We start from the raw sequence: 14,296 nt of genomic DNA, 5'->3' as shown, positions 1-14,296 counted from the left end.
TTTCTCGGCTATGAGCACTTCTCGTCAGCAGGCCGTGCCACTCCCCGCTCATGCCTCAGCAGTATCGACCAGCACATCATCTCCCGCCCAGAAGAATGCGCGCGCACCCTATCCCGACATGTTAGGTACACCCCCGGTTCCTCCCCCGAGGACCTCTTCCACCCACCACAGTCGCCGCAGTCCGAATGGAACCTCAACAGACAAAACGAGTAGCTCCCGACAAGGCAAGAGCAGATCTGATCGAAAAGAAACCCGTGATCGCACACGCGACGACCGAAATGGCAGATCACGGAGGCACCAGACCGAGGAGACATCTCACGAAGTACAACAATCAAGGACAGCACCAGTCACAAACCCCACCGAGTCAGAAATGGACAGTATCCATGGTCAGGGGAACTTCGTAAAAGAACCAAGCGCAGAGCTCAATTCTGTGCTACCCAGCGACCATGTTATGGACCAAGAGAGAGAACAAGTGCGACCAGCTGGCACAGAAAACGCCTCTTCATCTGGATTCGGTGCAGGTAGCGTCGACGGTGCGGAGGAGGCCCGTGGGCCTCGAAGTCGCCACGATTACAGTAATGGAAATGTTATCAAGCGCAAAGAAACCACCTTTGGCTCGTACATTCTCGGACAAACCCTAGGCGAGGGCGAGTTTGGAAAGGTCAAGCTGGGATGGAAGCGCGATGGCAGTATCCAGGTGGCAATCAAGCTCATCCGGAGAGACACACTGGGGACCAACCCCAGCCGATTACCGAAAATCTACCGTGAAATCGCTATTCTACGTGAGCTGGCGCACCCCAACATTGTGCGCCTCCATGAAATGGTGGAAACCGACCGTCACATTGGTATCATCATGGAATACGCGTCAGGAGGTGAACTATTTGATTACATCTTAAATAATCGATATCTCAAGGATAATTCTGCACGCCGACTGTTTGCTCAGCTGGTTTCCGGAGTTGGTTATCTGCACAAGAAGGGTATTGTGCACCGTGATCTCAAGCTGGAGAACTTGCTACTGGATCGCAATCGCAACATCATCATTACTGACTTCGGATTCGCCAACACCTTCGACCCGGTGGATCCTCTAGACGAGGAAATCGAGTACAACTTGACCAACAAAGAATACGTGAAACGGAAGCGGCTAGACAAGATTGGCACAAATGGGCTAAGGCGAGGTGATCTTATGCAGACCAGCTGTGGGAGTCCTTGCTATGCAGCTCCCGAGCTAGTCGTGAGCGATTCTTTATACACAGGCCGGAAGGTGGATGTGTGGAGTTGTGGTGTGATCCTGGTATGTTTTTCCCTACAGCCATGATAATCTGACTCAACTAACTTGTTTGTGAAATATAGTATGCCATGCTGGCGGGATACCTACCATTCGATGACGACCCAGCGAACCCAGATGGCGACAACATCAATCTTCTTTACAAATATATTGTCACTACTCCTCTCACATTCCCGGAATACGTCACACCGCATGCACGCGATCTATTGAGACGCATACTGGTTCCCGATCCTCGGAAACGTGCAGACCTGTTCGAGGTTGCCCGCCACAGCTGGCTCAGCGAGTTCTCGAACATTGTGTCTCATATCACAAGCAGCACGACAAACGTTGTGGACATTGCAAACACAACAATCCCGTCCGGTAAGGACTTGTTTTCTGCAAGTGGTCAATCTTCAAGTTACTCACATAACTCTACAGAAACCCAAAAAGAAGCGCCCCCTCTCGTCCGCAGTGCCTCGGTACGCGAACCACCGAAGACACATCAGAACAATGCTCCTGCTGTTGGTGGTTTGAACCATCATGCTGGAGATGTTTCTCAAGACCCGCCGTCCGAAAAGTCTAGGACCCCCCGCGATGCCAAGCGGAGGACGGTGCAAGTCGAATATGTTGCTCCTCAATCACAAACGACGCGAGGAGAACCTCCGGCGGAACCGTCATCACGCAGCCGAGTCCCGGCCCCATCCGAGGCCCAAATTGCGGCTTCAGCGCAACAGCTGACAGAGCCTGCACACCAGCCTGCAGATGCACCGGTACTCAACCTCAACAAGCCGCTTCCAGGACACTTCCCGCGCTCTACCTCGGACAACGCAGCACTTACTGGGTCGCAGACAATTGCGACGCCGCAAGGGCCCCGGCCAGCCACTGGTGCCTCTATGAATTCCTTTGGAAACACTGGTCGTTTGCCTTCTCGCGGCTCCTATGGACAGCCCGTAGCTCCTACTGTTACCGCAACTAACACAGAAGGCCGTCTAGCACAGCCCAAGAGCAGGCAATTTGCTCTTGCACAGGATCCTGCGCAGGCATCGAGCACATCTGTCGGTCGGCCAAGCACCCAGAACCAGCAATTGCCTGCAACCTTCAACACTACTCCTCGACAAGAGCCGCCAAAGGGCCACAAGAGGTCCAATACTGTTTCCAGCCTAGGCGAGAAGCTTTTCGGCCGCTCTGGTTCAATATTGGGTGGCCGTACGCAGTCTAATGCCACTCGTACAAAGCAGGACAAGCGTTACCCCCTGTCAGCATGAAGGACCCTCTTCCGAGAGAAAACTCCAGAATGTCCATGGATTCCCGCCGCTCGATGCAATACCCTCATAATCGCAAGACAAGCGAGTCTGGCGCGGAAAACCGTCCTCGTCGATTCTCATTACTCCCGCAATCCTTCTCATTCCGAGGTTTCTCTAATACCCGGGCTCAGACCCCCGAAGAAACCTCGCAGATTCCTCGTCCCGTAGACCCCCGTTCCCCGCAACGGCCCGCCACAGGCCCTGCGGGTCCGGCGCAGGGTCGTTCTCGAGCGACAAGTTATGGCACGCAAGATGCTATGGGCATAGTTAACGAGGGACCAGGCGAGGACGTTCATACCGAACCTGAGCCTCTTAGCTACGAGGCCCAGATCGATCGACAGTTTGCAGACCTGGGATCTCAATTTGATCACCAGAGTGGTTCCTTTGGAGTCCCATCGGCTGAACAAGTCTACCAGAACTCTGCAGACCATCCTGGCCACCAAAACCACTCGTCTAAACCAAACTACTACGATGATTACAACGGTCCGTATGACAGCGTGCCTAGGCAGTCGATGCAGGTTAGTCGATCAGGACGTGGGCCGGGTGTTTTGCAGAAAAACCACCGCAAATTCGCCGACGCCTACGAATATGAGCGCGATGGGTCTCACCATTCCGGCAGCTCTGGGGCAGCACGCAAAGTCATGGACTTCTTCCGAAGACGTGCCAAGTCCCGCGCCGGTGATGACCGTTGATTTGCGTTTTAACCAATAGATAAAAAGCAATATTCAACCTCAAACGGCCTGACCACTGAGATTGGATTGATCAAGCATTCTTGCGCTTTGAGCTTTGATCTTGGAAGCAGATTCAAACCCTATCATTCTGATGCTTCTTTTGAGTTGCTTGAAAGAGCAGCGAGGTTGTTTGGATACCCCGTGATACCCTGCTTTTGTCCCCTTCTTATGCATGGAGCGATTCCTCTTCATCCGTCGGGTGTTTGATTAATTATCTAGCATTTTTTTTTTTTCCTTTGTCTAGCTACATTTTCCTTGCTTCCTAATGTTTTGCTTTTGTTCGCTGTTCTCCCCGTTTTACCCCCATATGTGATTTGCATTCCCTTCTACTGTTACTATTATCTCTGGCTGTAAAGTGAGACCTCATCCGTGTTCTTGTTCAGAGCATTTTATTATCCTTTTGAAACTTTCTTTTTCCCTTGTCATTGTTCCCTCTTAGCTTTTATTTGTTCCTCTATGGGAGGCTCTGTCAACGATAATTCAATTGTGACATTATTTCCATTCTTCTGTGGATCATTTTTCTTTTTCTCTTCATCTATGTCTATGTATCTTAATGTGTGGCTTTCTCCTTTAAGGTGGGATGTTTCTGGTGGCTAGTTGTTCAGGCCTCGTTCCAGTTCCGTTGCTAGTTCTCAGTACTCTATTTTCTAGGACCAGTAGCGTGGTCAGTACATTGGTTTTATTTGACTTGGAGCTCCAATCATATCACATTGCTAGATGAAGGACAGTATATCTACGTTGAAGCTGCTCTGTAGTTTATATGTAGCGGAATGCGATTGACATCCTAATATAGAATATAGCATTCCTCTTATTGTAGGGTAGTTTATACTCTCAAATGCTGGACATTTACCAGATCAGCCTCCTTATTCAAGCTGTCAATCTCAGCCGTGGCAAAAGGAATGCCCTCCGCCAACCGTTTCTCTTCACTAATCATCTCGATCTCCCCAGGGAAATAAATTCGATCCACACCAGCCATCTTCTCCGAATCAACAACCCGCTGATAAAGATAATCCATCCTCCCCTTGAACTCCTCAATAGTCATGAACAAATCCGGCTTAATAGCCACCAAGAAATGCCCCACATCGGCTGGCTTCGATGGATCATATGGGTTGGTAACATGTCCAGCAAAAGCAGACCCAGAAAGCACACCGGAGAAAACATCCATCATAACAGACAGCGCAGACCCCTTCGGCCCACCCATAGGCAGCATAACACCCTGCAAGGCCTCAGCAGGATCATCCGTCCTTGCCCCATTCTTACCAAGCGCCCAATCCGTAGGAATTTTCTCCCCGCGGCGAAGCGCCTTATAAATCTTCCCGCGGGCAGCAATCGAAGGCGCCATATCCAAGATAAACGGCCTGCCCTCTCCAGCCGGCGCTCCACACGCAATCGGCGATACACCCATTAGCTTCTCCTTCCCGCCCCACACTGGCAGCGCGGGTGAGCTATTAGTAAACACAAGGGACATCATATCAGCCTCCAGCGCCTGCTGCACTAGCCAAGCGGACATGCCGAAGTGATTCGAGTGCTTGACGGAGACCATCCCGATGCCGAAGATCTGGGCCATCTTGATGGCGAGCTTCATTCCCTCGTGTGCGGCTACAAAGCCGAACCCGTTGTGCGCATCGACTTGCGCAACGGCCGGTGTCACTTGCCGGATTGTTGGGATGGCGCTGGGGTCAAGTGCGTTTTGTCGGATCCGTTCCATGTATGAGGGGATGCGGTTGCTGCCGTGTGTGTCTACACCGCGGAGATCGGCTGATACAAGGCATTTGGAGACTATTTCGGCGTGTGCTGGTGATGTTTTGTTTGCGATGAGGATTTGCTTGACGAAGTTTTGGAGGTCTGCGGGGTTGATGTTGTGCATTTGTTGGGGTTGGGAGGGTTGGTCTGACATTTTGGAGTTGGGGGTGGGTTTTATTTGTTTTATTTGTTGTTTTCCAAGCAGATTTGGAGTAGTGGTTTGTGGTTTTGATAGTCTCAAGTTCTGTTGAGGTTCCTTTATAGACGCGGGACGGATGCGTTGCGAAAGACGGGGTGGGGCCGCACATGGGCTGGCTGTATGGGAGTATACTTCCATTTCGGAGTATTCCGTTGGATTAGTCGTGAGGGCGGTTTTGGTGATGTAATGAATATATGCTGTTAAATTTGGAAGGGCTTAATACTCACCTGGGCATGAAATTTATAATTAATGACTGCTAAGGGAAATCGGAGAAGCTGAAGAGTTCATCCGGTAAGTGTAGTATACCGATAGGCCGACCACCGAGACATCCGATTTAAGGGTTAAATAGCCCGGAAATTGTCGTGATGATAGGTTTCTATTAGAATTCACTAAGCCATCTTGACAATCAGCTGTTAAAATGATGTACCTTCCACAATCCGACCATATCGTGCGAGTCAAAATGCTTGACACAACAACCTACCTGACCGGAATAGCCAAGGTCTTTGTCGAACCCGTCGTTCTCGGCCACGATACTTTCAACTTCAATGATTTGGCATTTCTAATTGAAAATGAACGAACCGGCAAGAGAGTCATGTTTGACCTCGGCACTCGGACGGATTACTGGAATCTCGCGCCAGCAGTGCAGCGTATCTTTGGTCTGAATAGTGTTATGACGGGAGTCAAAGTTGACAAAGATGTTGCTCAAATTCTCGTTGAGGGAGGAGTTAGTCTTGATACAATTGGTAGTTTGTTCCTTCAGTGGCGTTGAAAACAGAAGATATCACGGGGTGCCGCTAATATGAGTTATCGAGTTACAGATTCGTGTATCTGGACCTACTATCATTACGAGCACTGCGGTGACATGTCCCCCTTTCCTCCATCGACTTCCATCACCGTTGGAGCCGGGTTCACCAAAGCAGGGTTCCTTCCTGGCTACCCCGAAAACCCCACTTCTCCCGTTCTTGCTTCGGATTTCGAAAGCAGAGAACTCATCGAGGTGAACTTTGAGAATGGCTTGGAAATTGGAGGCTTCAAAGCTCACGACTACTTTGGGGATGGTTCACTATATCTGCTCGATTCCCCTGGCCACTGTGCAGGCCACATCTCTGCATTAGCTCGCACCACCCCAGCTTCAGCAGAAGGAGGCGCTTCGTTCGTATTCTTGGGCGGAGACATCTGCCACTTCGCAGGTGATTTCAGGCCTTCGTCTCAAAAACCATTGCCGGATCCCGTTCCCGAATTTGCTCTTGCAAGACGCCATGCTCCTATTCCCTGTCCGTGCTCCCTCACCAGACATCACCCAAATGCGGATAATGAACTAGTGGGACGCACAGCGCCTTGGTATAAGATGGCTGGCGAGTTTCCAACTGCTTATCATGACATCCACGAGTCGCGTGCATCGGTATCTAAGATGCAGGCTTTGGACCAAAATGACGATATTTTGGTTTGTTTGGCTCATGATGCTATTCTTCTTGATGTCATGCCAATATTTAACGAGGACCCCAAGAAGGATATCAATGGATGGAGAGAAAGAGGCTTGAAGGATAAATGTCACTGGGATTGGCTGAGTGAGGTTCCAATTGATGGAAAGCCGGCACAGACTCCTCTGATCCAGGGCTTCTGGAGAGATGGTAAACCGTGGGATTATATGTCATTCAAGAAAGCCTTGACGCTACCTCCCCTCTGATTATTGACAATGCTTTTCGTCCCGTCGACGAGGATTCTGACCTTATCTGAATAGAAGAATGCGATATTTGATCTCCATATTCGGGCTATATGCAATAAGAGAGGGGGAGATACGAGACTTATCATCTCCAACCAATTATGTATTTCGATAACATATATGCAACTTTTGCGAGCAAGCATAGTTGTTATTGGTATTGTATTCTATACATACCAGTAGGGCGCTGCGCTATGACATCATACTCGGCTGTGGGCGGTAATTGCCGTTCATTCGGCAAAACATCTCTCCGTTCACCTCCTTTGCCGATAGAATATCGAAATCGTTGAAATATGCAACGTAGGGCGCGTGCTGTGTGCACCAGGTGCCACAGTCGTAAGGTATGTTGTTATGCATATGAATATCTACTATCAATACTAATAGCGATGAAGATCCGTTGCGACCTAGAAGGTCGACAAAATGGCAGTTGCAGCCGTTGCGAGCATGAAGGCCATGCGTGCCAGTAAGACTGCTTAATGATACATATGTCCTGAGGCTTATAGGATGACATGACAGACCTCACATTGGACCTCGAAAGCAAAGGAAATCCCTCCGCTCTTCGCTTTATTCGTCAGATACAAGTCTCCTGTCGCCAAGCCGAGCAATCCCATCCGTGACCCAGGAAAGTGCAGCACAGGAAGCCACACCCTCTCCCTTTCGTCCTCTTGGCAACCGGGATATAACCTGTGTGGGACCTGGCAATGTCAATGGCTCGCAACAGCCGAATTCCATCGATGGAAGTCAGCTCATCCTAGATATAAGCCAAGCTTGTCGCCTTCCATCCCCCGTCCTCGCCCAAGCGCTTACCGATTTCTATTTCCGTGAGCTTTTCTACTTTGTCCCAGTTTTGGATCGTGGGCAGTCCGAGATAGAAACCTCTACTTTGCTACAGCAATGCCTGTATTTCGCGGGAAGTACCATGCGTCAAACAGCAGGGCCAGCCGAGTGGACCACCTTTGCCATTTACGGGCGGATCAAAACATTGCTCTTTTTGCACCACGATCCAGCTCCGTTGAATATGCTCAGCACGCTTTGCATTCTCAGCACCTGGCTTCCATATTCTCCTGACGCGATAGTGCTGGACAACCCGTGGCAATGGGCTGGTATGGCAATCCGACTGGCGATTCAATTGCATCTGCACGAGAACGAGACATACAGCAAATTAGAGCATCCTGGAAGAGCGCGCAGAATGTGGTGGTATCTTTTTATCAACGATACTATGCAGACGGCTTGCTGTGGACGTCCTGGAATGTTTCCCTTGCAAACCTCTGTGCCACTGCCTGTTCCTAGTGACTTCAAAGAGCCCGATCTCGGATCACACGTTTTCTGCCACTTAGCAGATCTCTGTACACACCTTAGGAAGGTCCTGGACCTGGCCAGAGCTGATAACACCCCATCAGAGCAGGTGTATCTGAGCCTGGACGGACTGAGAGTGTGGAGAGAAAAGTTGCCTCTCGAAATGCAATTGTTCGACATCGAAACTAGACAACCATACAATCGCGCTGTTGCTGAGCTCCATATATTTTACCTGGTGACTGTTATTTTAACCTGCTTCCTTGGCCGTCGGGACAACCCGTCATTGTTCAAATACGCTTCAATGGCTGCTTCATCCTGTGTTTCTCGGCTGTACGAGGAGATTCTCTACCACGAGGATGTTAAATACCTACTGCCAATCCATTCTTGGACTCACCTCGTCGCCGGAATCCCACGAGCTTTCAGCGACAGCGATACATTGAACCCAGACCGAGGCGAGGAACTCAGAATTAGCAAACAGGTGCTGGAAACTATGAGTGAGAAGCAGACATCCGCTGCTTTTGTACTCAACAAAGTCAACAGTCTCCACAATGTGCGAGCAGATCCGTTTCCAGCTCAAGCCGATAATACGTGGGATGCTTTCCCCGTGCCTGGGCAAATGAAGGTGGCTCAGCTCTTCCCTTTCCCCTCGAGCTTTTGCCCTATGCTTGCCCTTATAAGAACTGCGGAAACTAGTGGAAACCAAGCACCGGATGCGCTTCTTACTTTGCCTGTGGATAGCAATGATTGGCCTATAGATTGGTCCTTTTTCTTATTTGACGGTCCTATGAGCTTCTGAAATACCGAGAAAATATGATATCGCTGCGAATTCCGACTCTAATTGTATCATATAGAAGAAGGTTCATCGCACTACTCCCGCTAGGTCACCAGATTGCAGAGTTAGATTCTAGTGAGTCTGTTTTTGATTCGTATAATGATTAAGAATTTGGCTCTTCCACAATGTTGTCATACACGTTAGAATATATTCCAAATAAATCCACAAAGTTATGAGCCGGGATAACACGTATTGTGAATGTTCACTCTTTCCATGTGGTGTTAAATATCATATATTCCGTTGAGTTTGCGAAATGATTCAAAGCTGTTCTAGATACCCGGATTAGGAATTTTGTATTCAGAGCACGAAACTTGTTGAACTGTAAATTGATTGGACTAGACTACCTACAATATTTGAGACTTGAACTCCTTACAAGTATTTAGCCAGAGCATTGTCGACCTATATGGGCATCATTCAAGCGTCTATTTATACAATTTTAGATTAGAAGCCACGGTCAACTAATTCCCCCGACGGATGAACTCGATGTTTGGAGTCTCGGCAAAGTTGCGGCTAATCTCAGTTTTGCCGCTTTTCGGCTGCATATTTAGTTGAGTTTTGCACGTACCTTTTTTGGGTACTTTTGAATTGAATTGAACAAAAGATTCTCATCTGAAACAATTCTGTCAGCTTAATCTCACCAAAAGAGAAACTATACTATGACTTCCAATCCGAACACCGGGGGTGTCCAGTTGACATTCCTCACAACGGGAACGGTCCGCATTAGACCCTCAATGCGCTCGCAACCAGTGAGCAAATTTGCGATTTTTCGACGTCTTCGATCACTTTGCGACAAAACGTGGACTGAGCCATTGCCAGTCGGGGTATTCCTCATTCGCCACCCTGAAGGTCTCTTCCTCATGGACACCGGGCAATCTCCATGCTGCAACGATGCCGGATATTTCCCACGACTCGCTCTCTTCAATGGCCTCCTAAGCAAATTTACCATTGAACGGCAAGACGGAGTACTCGAACAACTTCACAAGCTCGGAATCAAGGCGACCGACCTCAAAGCCGTGATTTTGAGTCACCTCCACAACGACCATGCGGGTGGATTAGAGGACCTCGTTGCAGAAGCACCGGATCTGCCCATCTACGTCAGCCGTGAGCACTGGAATGCATTTGGAGAACATCCTATCTTTGCAAGCATGGAAGGAGCGACGCCCAATCATTGGCCAAAGGAATTCTCACCAAAGATTGTGGACTTGCAGGACAGACCACTTGGACCCTGGAAGCAATCTTATCCTGTGACAGAGGATGGCAGAATTGTCATCGTTGATACGTCGGGACATGTTCCCGGGCATATCAGTCTGGTGATTTACGGGGATGGAGAAGATGGACAGAGTCAGGTCACATACTTCCTCCCTGGGGATGCAACATATGGCTTGGACCTTTTGGATAAGGAACAGCCCGATGGGATCAACGACGACCCTATGCGTGCTCATCAAACGCTGAAGACCATCAAGGAATTTGCCAAAGAGACTGATGTAGTTGTCTTGCCTAGTCATGACATCGACACACCTCGCTTGCTTGCTGATCGAGTAGTCTACCGTCCTTGTGAGAAAGAGTGACCGGGTTCCAATGTCGTGTACAAGATTGTGTCATTTGAGGGAGGAAAGCTATGTACTAATATGTATCTAAGGGGAAGGGACATTTTGGTTCTGAATTGCTGTAACATCAGGTAGCCTTAATAATATCTGATTACATCCATAGTTCTCTATCTGTATGAAGCATTACAAAATGCTGTACTTGTGCTATCAAACTGTACTCAGGGGTGACATTTGGGAACACAGGTCTCGCCTTCTTTGATATCAACCCAGTTCCAACAAGCCACCCACATAGCCTCACATTTTGCCTCGTCCTCGCTTACACGTGCAGGGGGTTGAGGCTTCCTTCCATTGAAATGGCCCCTCACCAATGCGTACTCAGGGGACAAAGCCAACGCTAGAACATCTCGGGCTGAGTCTGAATTTGACCGAAGCTTGTAGGTAAAAAGCTTGATTACCGGAAGTAAAAGCGCGAACAGCCCAAATAAGATACGAGCGATCAAACGCTGAGCCACATGGGCCCGGGAGTTCACAAGACCACCTGGGTCCATAGCAGTCACAGTAATCTTGCTGAATTCCGGATTCTAGAAACATACTTAGTACGATCCCCTGCCTCTTAAAGAAATTGCTTATACCTGTTGAAGTCGTTGGTTTAAACTCTGCATAAACATGACATTGGCCAGTTTGCTGTTTCCGTATCGTCGCCAGCCCATATCATGTTCTGTTCCAACCTCATCTGGGCCAGGATGGATCAATGCATCGAGATTCTCGGTAGAGGGAAGTTCTGCACCCAGTTTGGAAAGAGCATTGGAGCGTTCAGGATCGTGAACTTCAGAGCTAAGCATGACCACTCGACCCGTCTCGGGATCCATGCTTCGCAGAAGTTTGAGAACCAGTAAAAAATGCGAAAGATGATTGACTTGGAACGTAGACTCCAACAGATCTTTGGAAAATTGCTGACCGTTTAGTGACCATGTAAACGCATTGCAGATGATAGCGGAAATGGGTGGAAGTTCGTTAGATTCCACTAGGCCAGCAATTTTGTTCGAGAATGCTCGTACTTCTGAAGTTGAGTTCAGATCCACGCTTTCGATTAGGAGCTTGCTAGAAGGAAACTGATGCGCAACCTCTTCCAGTCGAAGTAAATGAGGGCTTTGGGGGGATTTTGTTGCATTTCGGACAGTGCCAACAATGGTCAACGAGGGATGCGATGACAGAAGTTGTTGCACAGCTTCAAGCGCGAGAGAGCCGGTTGCACCGGTAATAATCACTGTGCCTATCATATTTGCAAAATTCATGAAAAAAAGGAAATGATGAAAAGGTATCGTGATGGGGAAATAGGAGACAGGGCCAAGTTGACCGACCAATCACGAACGTTGCCGAACAGTCGGCTAAATGTACGGCAGTCAATCCCCTTAATTTCACCACTTAGGTCTAAGAAAACTATAGCTCACATCATTTAGAGGGATGACATCTTCACCAAAGTGAGCCAAGAATATATCGCTGAAGTTTGGTTCTGAAGCTACCCGCGTCCAGGCTTGAAGTTTCGTGAACGGTCATTGATGAGTATCGCCATGCTCACGGCTTTGAATAGAGGGCCTGAATTGCGCATTCATATCACTGGCTTCACAATGGTCTGACAGAGGAGGAGATTTGTGAGATATGCAGACATACTATGATCTATTGTATTGCTCCTGCTGGAAGAGATGTACTCGTGATTGCGATTCCACTCTCTATATTTTTATATTTCTATTCTCAGTAATATAGCTCTCTATTTAATTTATACAGTAACCCACTAGTTAAAAGAGAGTAATTATCCAGTAAAAGAGAGTAATTATCCAGTAAAAGAGAGTAATTATCCAGTAAAAGCGGTAAAAGTTTGATTTAAAGAGCTGATTGAAAGGTGTTATACGGAGTTGGTAATAAGCAGATAATGAAAAACTGGTGGTGAGCCAGGCGGTCAAAATTTACTATGAGAAAAAAAAGCTATGGCTCACTAGATAGAACCTATGTACCGTAGTAAGCTCTTTAGCCCCGCTAAGTCATTCCCCTCTCCCATGCTATCCAGCATACCCCTGACCTGAGCTGTCAAGGTCGTCATCTTCTGGCGACAGTATTCAAAACTTGCAGTTGACTCGATGATCTGTATAGCGTATAATTTGACTGCCTCGTCATCGGTCCGTTGCCGAAGAATATCCAGCAGTTGAAAGTCTCCAGGATTGTTTCGGATGCTGTGTATAATAGGATAAGAAAACTTCCCCTCCGTGATATCCTCGGCAAAGCCTTTTCCGTCGCTGTAAAGCTTGCTTTGTAGATTCTGGTAGTCATCCCGGACTTGAAACAAGATTCCTAATGTTTCTGCCAAAGGCACATAGTCCCTAATTTTAAATTGGTCAATTAAAAGAACCTAAAGAAATTGACAAGAGAGTATGGATAGTTGTCGATTCCACCACAAGTTATACTTACTGTGAACTCTCGCTCTCTAGTTGCATCAACCTGATGGCGAGTCGAAATAGACCACCAGTCTTGTTTGATATCATCTCAATATATTCTTCCTCTGTCGGGCATGTGAGGGAATCTCTCCAGTGAATATCCATTCCTTGACCTCGATGAAGCTTTAGAAGCTCTTCTGTGAAAATTTCAAATGCCTCGGGTTGATGTAGGTTGGTCAATCTGCTTTGGGCTTGGAAATAAATAAAATTGGCCGAGTTGATTGTTTGCGGTATGCCGAAAATCCTGTGAGCCACAGGTAATCCGCGTCGGAGCGTGGAAGAATCCTCAATGTCATCAATTCTATATGTTGTAAGTATATAAATTCAGCATGCTGTTAGTGTTTGGGAGGCACCGACAGCAAAGACGCCACGTGTAGAAGGCCGACCACATCTTTGATCGTCTGCAGTTGGACCTCTGGGATCTTCATGGCCTCGTTGAACGCGGATATGAGCTTTCCACGAATATCCTTTCCTGGATTTTTGCATAAATAGGTGTATGGCGCGGATATTATCTTTGCTTGCGCTGATTAGAAATATGCTATCCATGCTTGACGAACGATTATCAAATACCTTTTCCTCCTCGAGCTTACACTGGTCTTGGGTGTCTGTCTCATAATTACACACGCCCCCCAATTTGGCTGTTGGTGTCTGGAATGTTGGCGAATATTCCTTGAAGCCGGACTGAACGTCAATTTGTGTTGGAGTTTGCGGTTTGCATTTTTGGGCGCAGAGTCCCTTGCGCAACTCCAACGGGTTGCATTTGAGGAGAAAGTTCATAAAATGCATATTTGGACCGGGCATAAGATAAAAACAGATGCCAAAATTGTGCTTCGAGATATTGAGAAACTCCACCATGGCACTTGGTTATATAGAAACATAGCTATGTCATCCTACTACGCCCAGACAACATGACGAGGCGAAGGAATGGTTTCACAAGAAATTAGTGTCGTTTTAGAATCAGGATCGCTACCTCGAGTGGCGGCTTTCATTCAACGCGTGTTTTTTGTGAGATGTATGAGAGGCTCAGATACGTATTGCTTTACAGTATCAATCCAAACACGTGTCAAACGCTTAGGCCTCCGCGACTATCTATCCCATGCGGTAGAGTCTGAATATGACAATAAATCCCGAAGCAAGTTATGACGCCCTCCAAATTGAAGATCCCATCTCT

The 14,296-nt window shown here is 48.0% G+C and overlaps 8 protein-coding genes across 8 annotated transcripts; 5 read left to right on the top strand and 3 right to left on the bottom strand.

The window, feature by feature from the left end:
- Window positions 1-10: 10 nt before the first annotated feature.
- On the top strand, window positions 11-2,529 carry N7471_003835 (putative serine/threonine protein kinase (Kin4); the record flags this gene model as incomplete). Its single annotated transcript, XM_057276555.1, has 3 exons — window positions 11-1,291; window positions 1,351-1,645; window positions 1,703-2,529. The coding sequence occupies 3 exons, from the start codon at window positions 11-13 to the stop codon at window positions 2,527-2,529; spliced, it is 2,403 nt and encodes an 800-aa protein (XP_057136165.1).
- A 29-nt stretch (window positions 2,530-2,558) lies between these two features.
- On the top strand, window positions 2,559-3,260 carry N7471_003834 (uncharacterized protein; the record flags this gene model as incomplete). Its single annotated transcript, XM_057276554.1, has 1 exon — window positions 2,559-3,260. The coding sequence occupies one exon, from the start codon at window positions 2,559-2,561 to the stop codon at window positions 3,258-3,260; it is 702 nt and encodes a 233-aa protein (XP_057136164.1).
- Window positions 3,261-4,122: 862 nt separating this feature from the next.
- On the bottom strand, window positions 4,123-5,196 carry N7471_003833 (Ldh family oxidoreductase; the record flags this gene model as incomplete). The annotated part of the gene is made up of 1 exon (XM_057276553.1): window positions 4,123-5,196. The coding sequence occupies one exon, from the start codon at window positions 5,194-5,196 to the stop codon at window positions 4,123-4,125; it is 1,074 nt and encodes a 357-aa protein (XP_057136163.1).
- A 505-nt stretch (window positions 5,197-5,701) lies between these two features.
- Window positions 5,702-6,928, top strand: N7471_003832 (MBL fold metallo-hydrolase; the record flags this gene model as incomplete). The annotated part of the gene is made up of 2 exons (XM_057276552.1): window positions 5,702-5,987; window positions 6,060-6,928. 2 exons carry the CDS (start codon window positions 5,702-5,704, stop codon window positions 6,926-6,928), a joined length of 1,155 nt encoding a protein of 384 aa, XP_057136162.1.
- A 326-nt stretch (window positions 6,929-7,254) lies between these two features.
- N7471_003831 (fungal specific transcription factor domain-containing protein) lies at window positions 7,255-9,053 on the top strand (the record flags this gene model as incomplete). The annotated part of the gene is made up of 3 exons (XM_057276551.1): window positions 7,255-7,297; window positions 7,346-7,424; window positions 7,478-9,053. The coding sequence occupies 3 exons, from the start codon at window positions 7,255-7,257 to the stop codon at window positions 9,051-9,053; spliced, it is 1,698 nt and encodes a 565-aa protein (XP_057136161.1).
- Window positions 9,054-9,745: 692 nt separating this feature from the next.
- N7471_003830 (N-acyl homoserine lactonase family protein) lies at window positions 9,746-10,657 on the top strand (the record flags this gene model as incomplete). The annotated part of the gene is made up of 1 exon (XM_057276550.1): window positions 9,746-10,657. One exon carries the CDS (start codon window positions 9,746-9,748, stop codon window positions 10,655-10,657), a length of 912 nt encoding a protein of 303 aa, XP_057136160.1.
- Window positions 10,658-10,854: 197 nt separating this feature from the next.
- On the bottom strand, window positions 10,855-11,916 carry N7471_003829 (Short-chain dehydrogenase/reductase SDR; the record flags this gene model as incomplete). The annotated part of the gene is made up of 2 exons (XM_057276549.1): window positions 10,855-11,217; window positions 11,269-11,916. 2 exons carry the CDS (start codon window positions 11,914-11,916, stop codon window positions 10,855-10,857), a joined length of 1,011 nt encoding a protein of 336 aa, XP_057136159.1.
- A 713-nt stretch (window positions 11,917-12,629) lies between these two features.
- N7471_003828 (FPP/GGPP synthase family protein) lies at window positions 12,630-13,911 on the bottom strand (the record flags this gene model as incomplete). The annotated part of the gene is made up of 4 exons (XM_057276548.1): window positions 12,630-13,011; window positions 13,100-13,426; window positions 13,483-13,648; window positions 13,683-13,911. 4 exons carry the CDS (start codon window positions 13,909-13,911, stop codon window positions 12,630-12,632), a joined length of 1,104 nt encoding a protein of 367 aa, XP_057136158.1.
- Window positions 13,912-14,296: the final 385 nt, after the last annotated feature.

This window comes from Penicillium samsonianum (genome assembly GCF_028829775.1).
Source record: "Penicillium samsonianum strain IBT 33392 chromosome Unknown utg000003l_segment0_segment0, whole genome shotgun sequence".
In the NCBI taxonomy this organism is placed as follows: Eukaryota; Fungi; Ascomycota; class Eurotiomycetes; order Eurotiales; family Aspergillaceae; genus Penicillium; species Penicillium samsonianum.
Note: the sequence above shows the minus strand (reverse complement) of the source record. Positions and strands in the feature narration are given on the sequence as shown.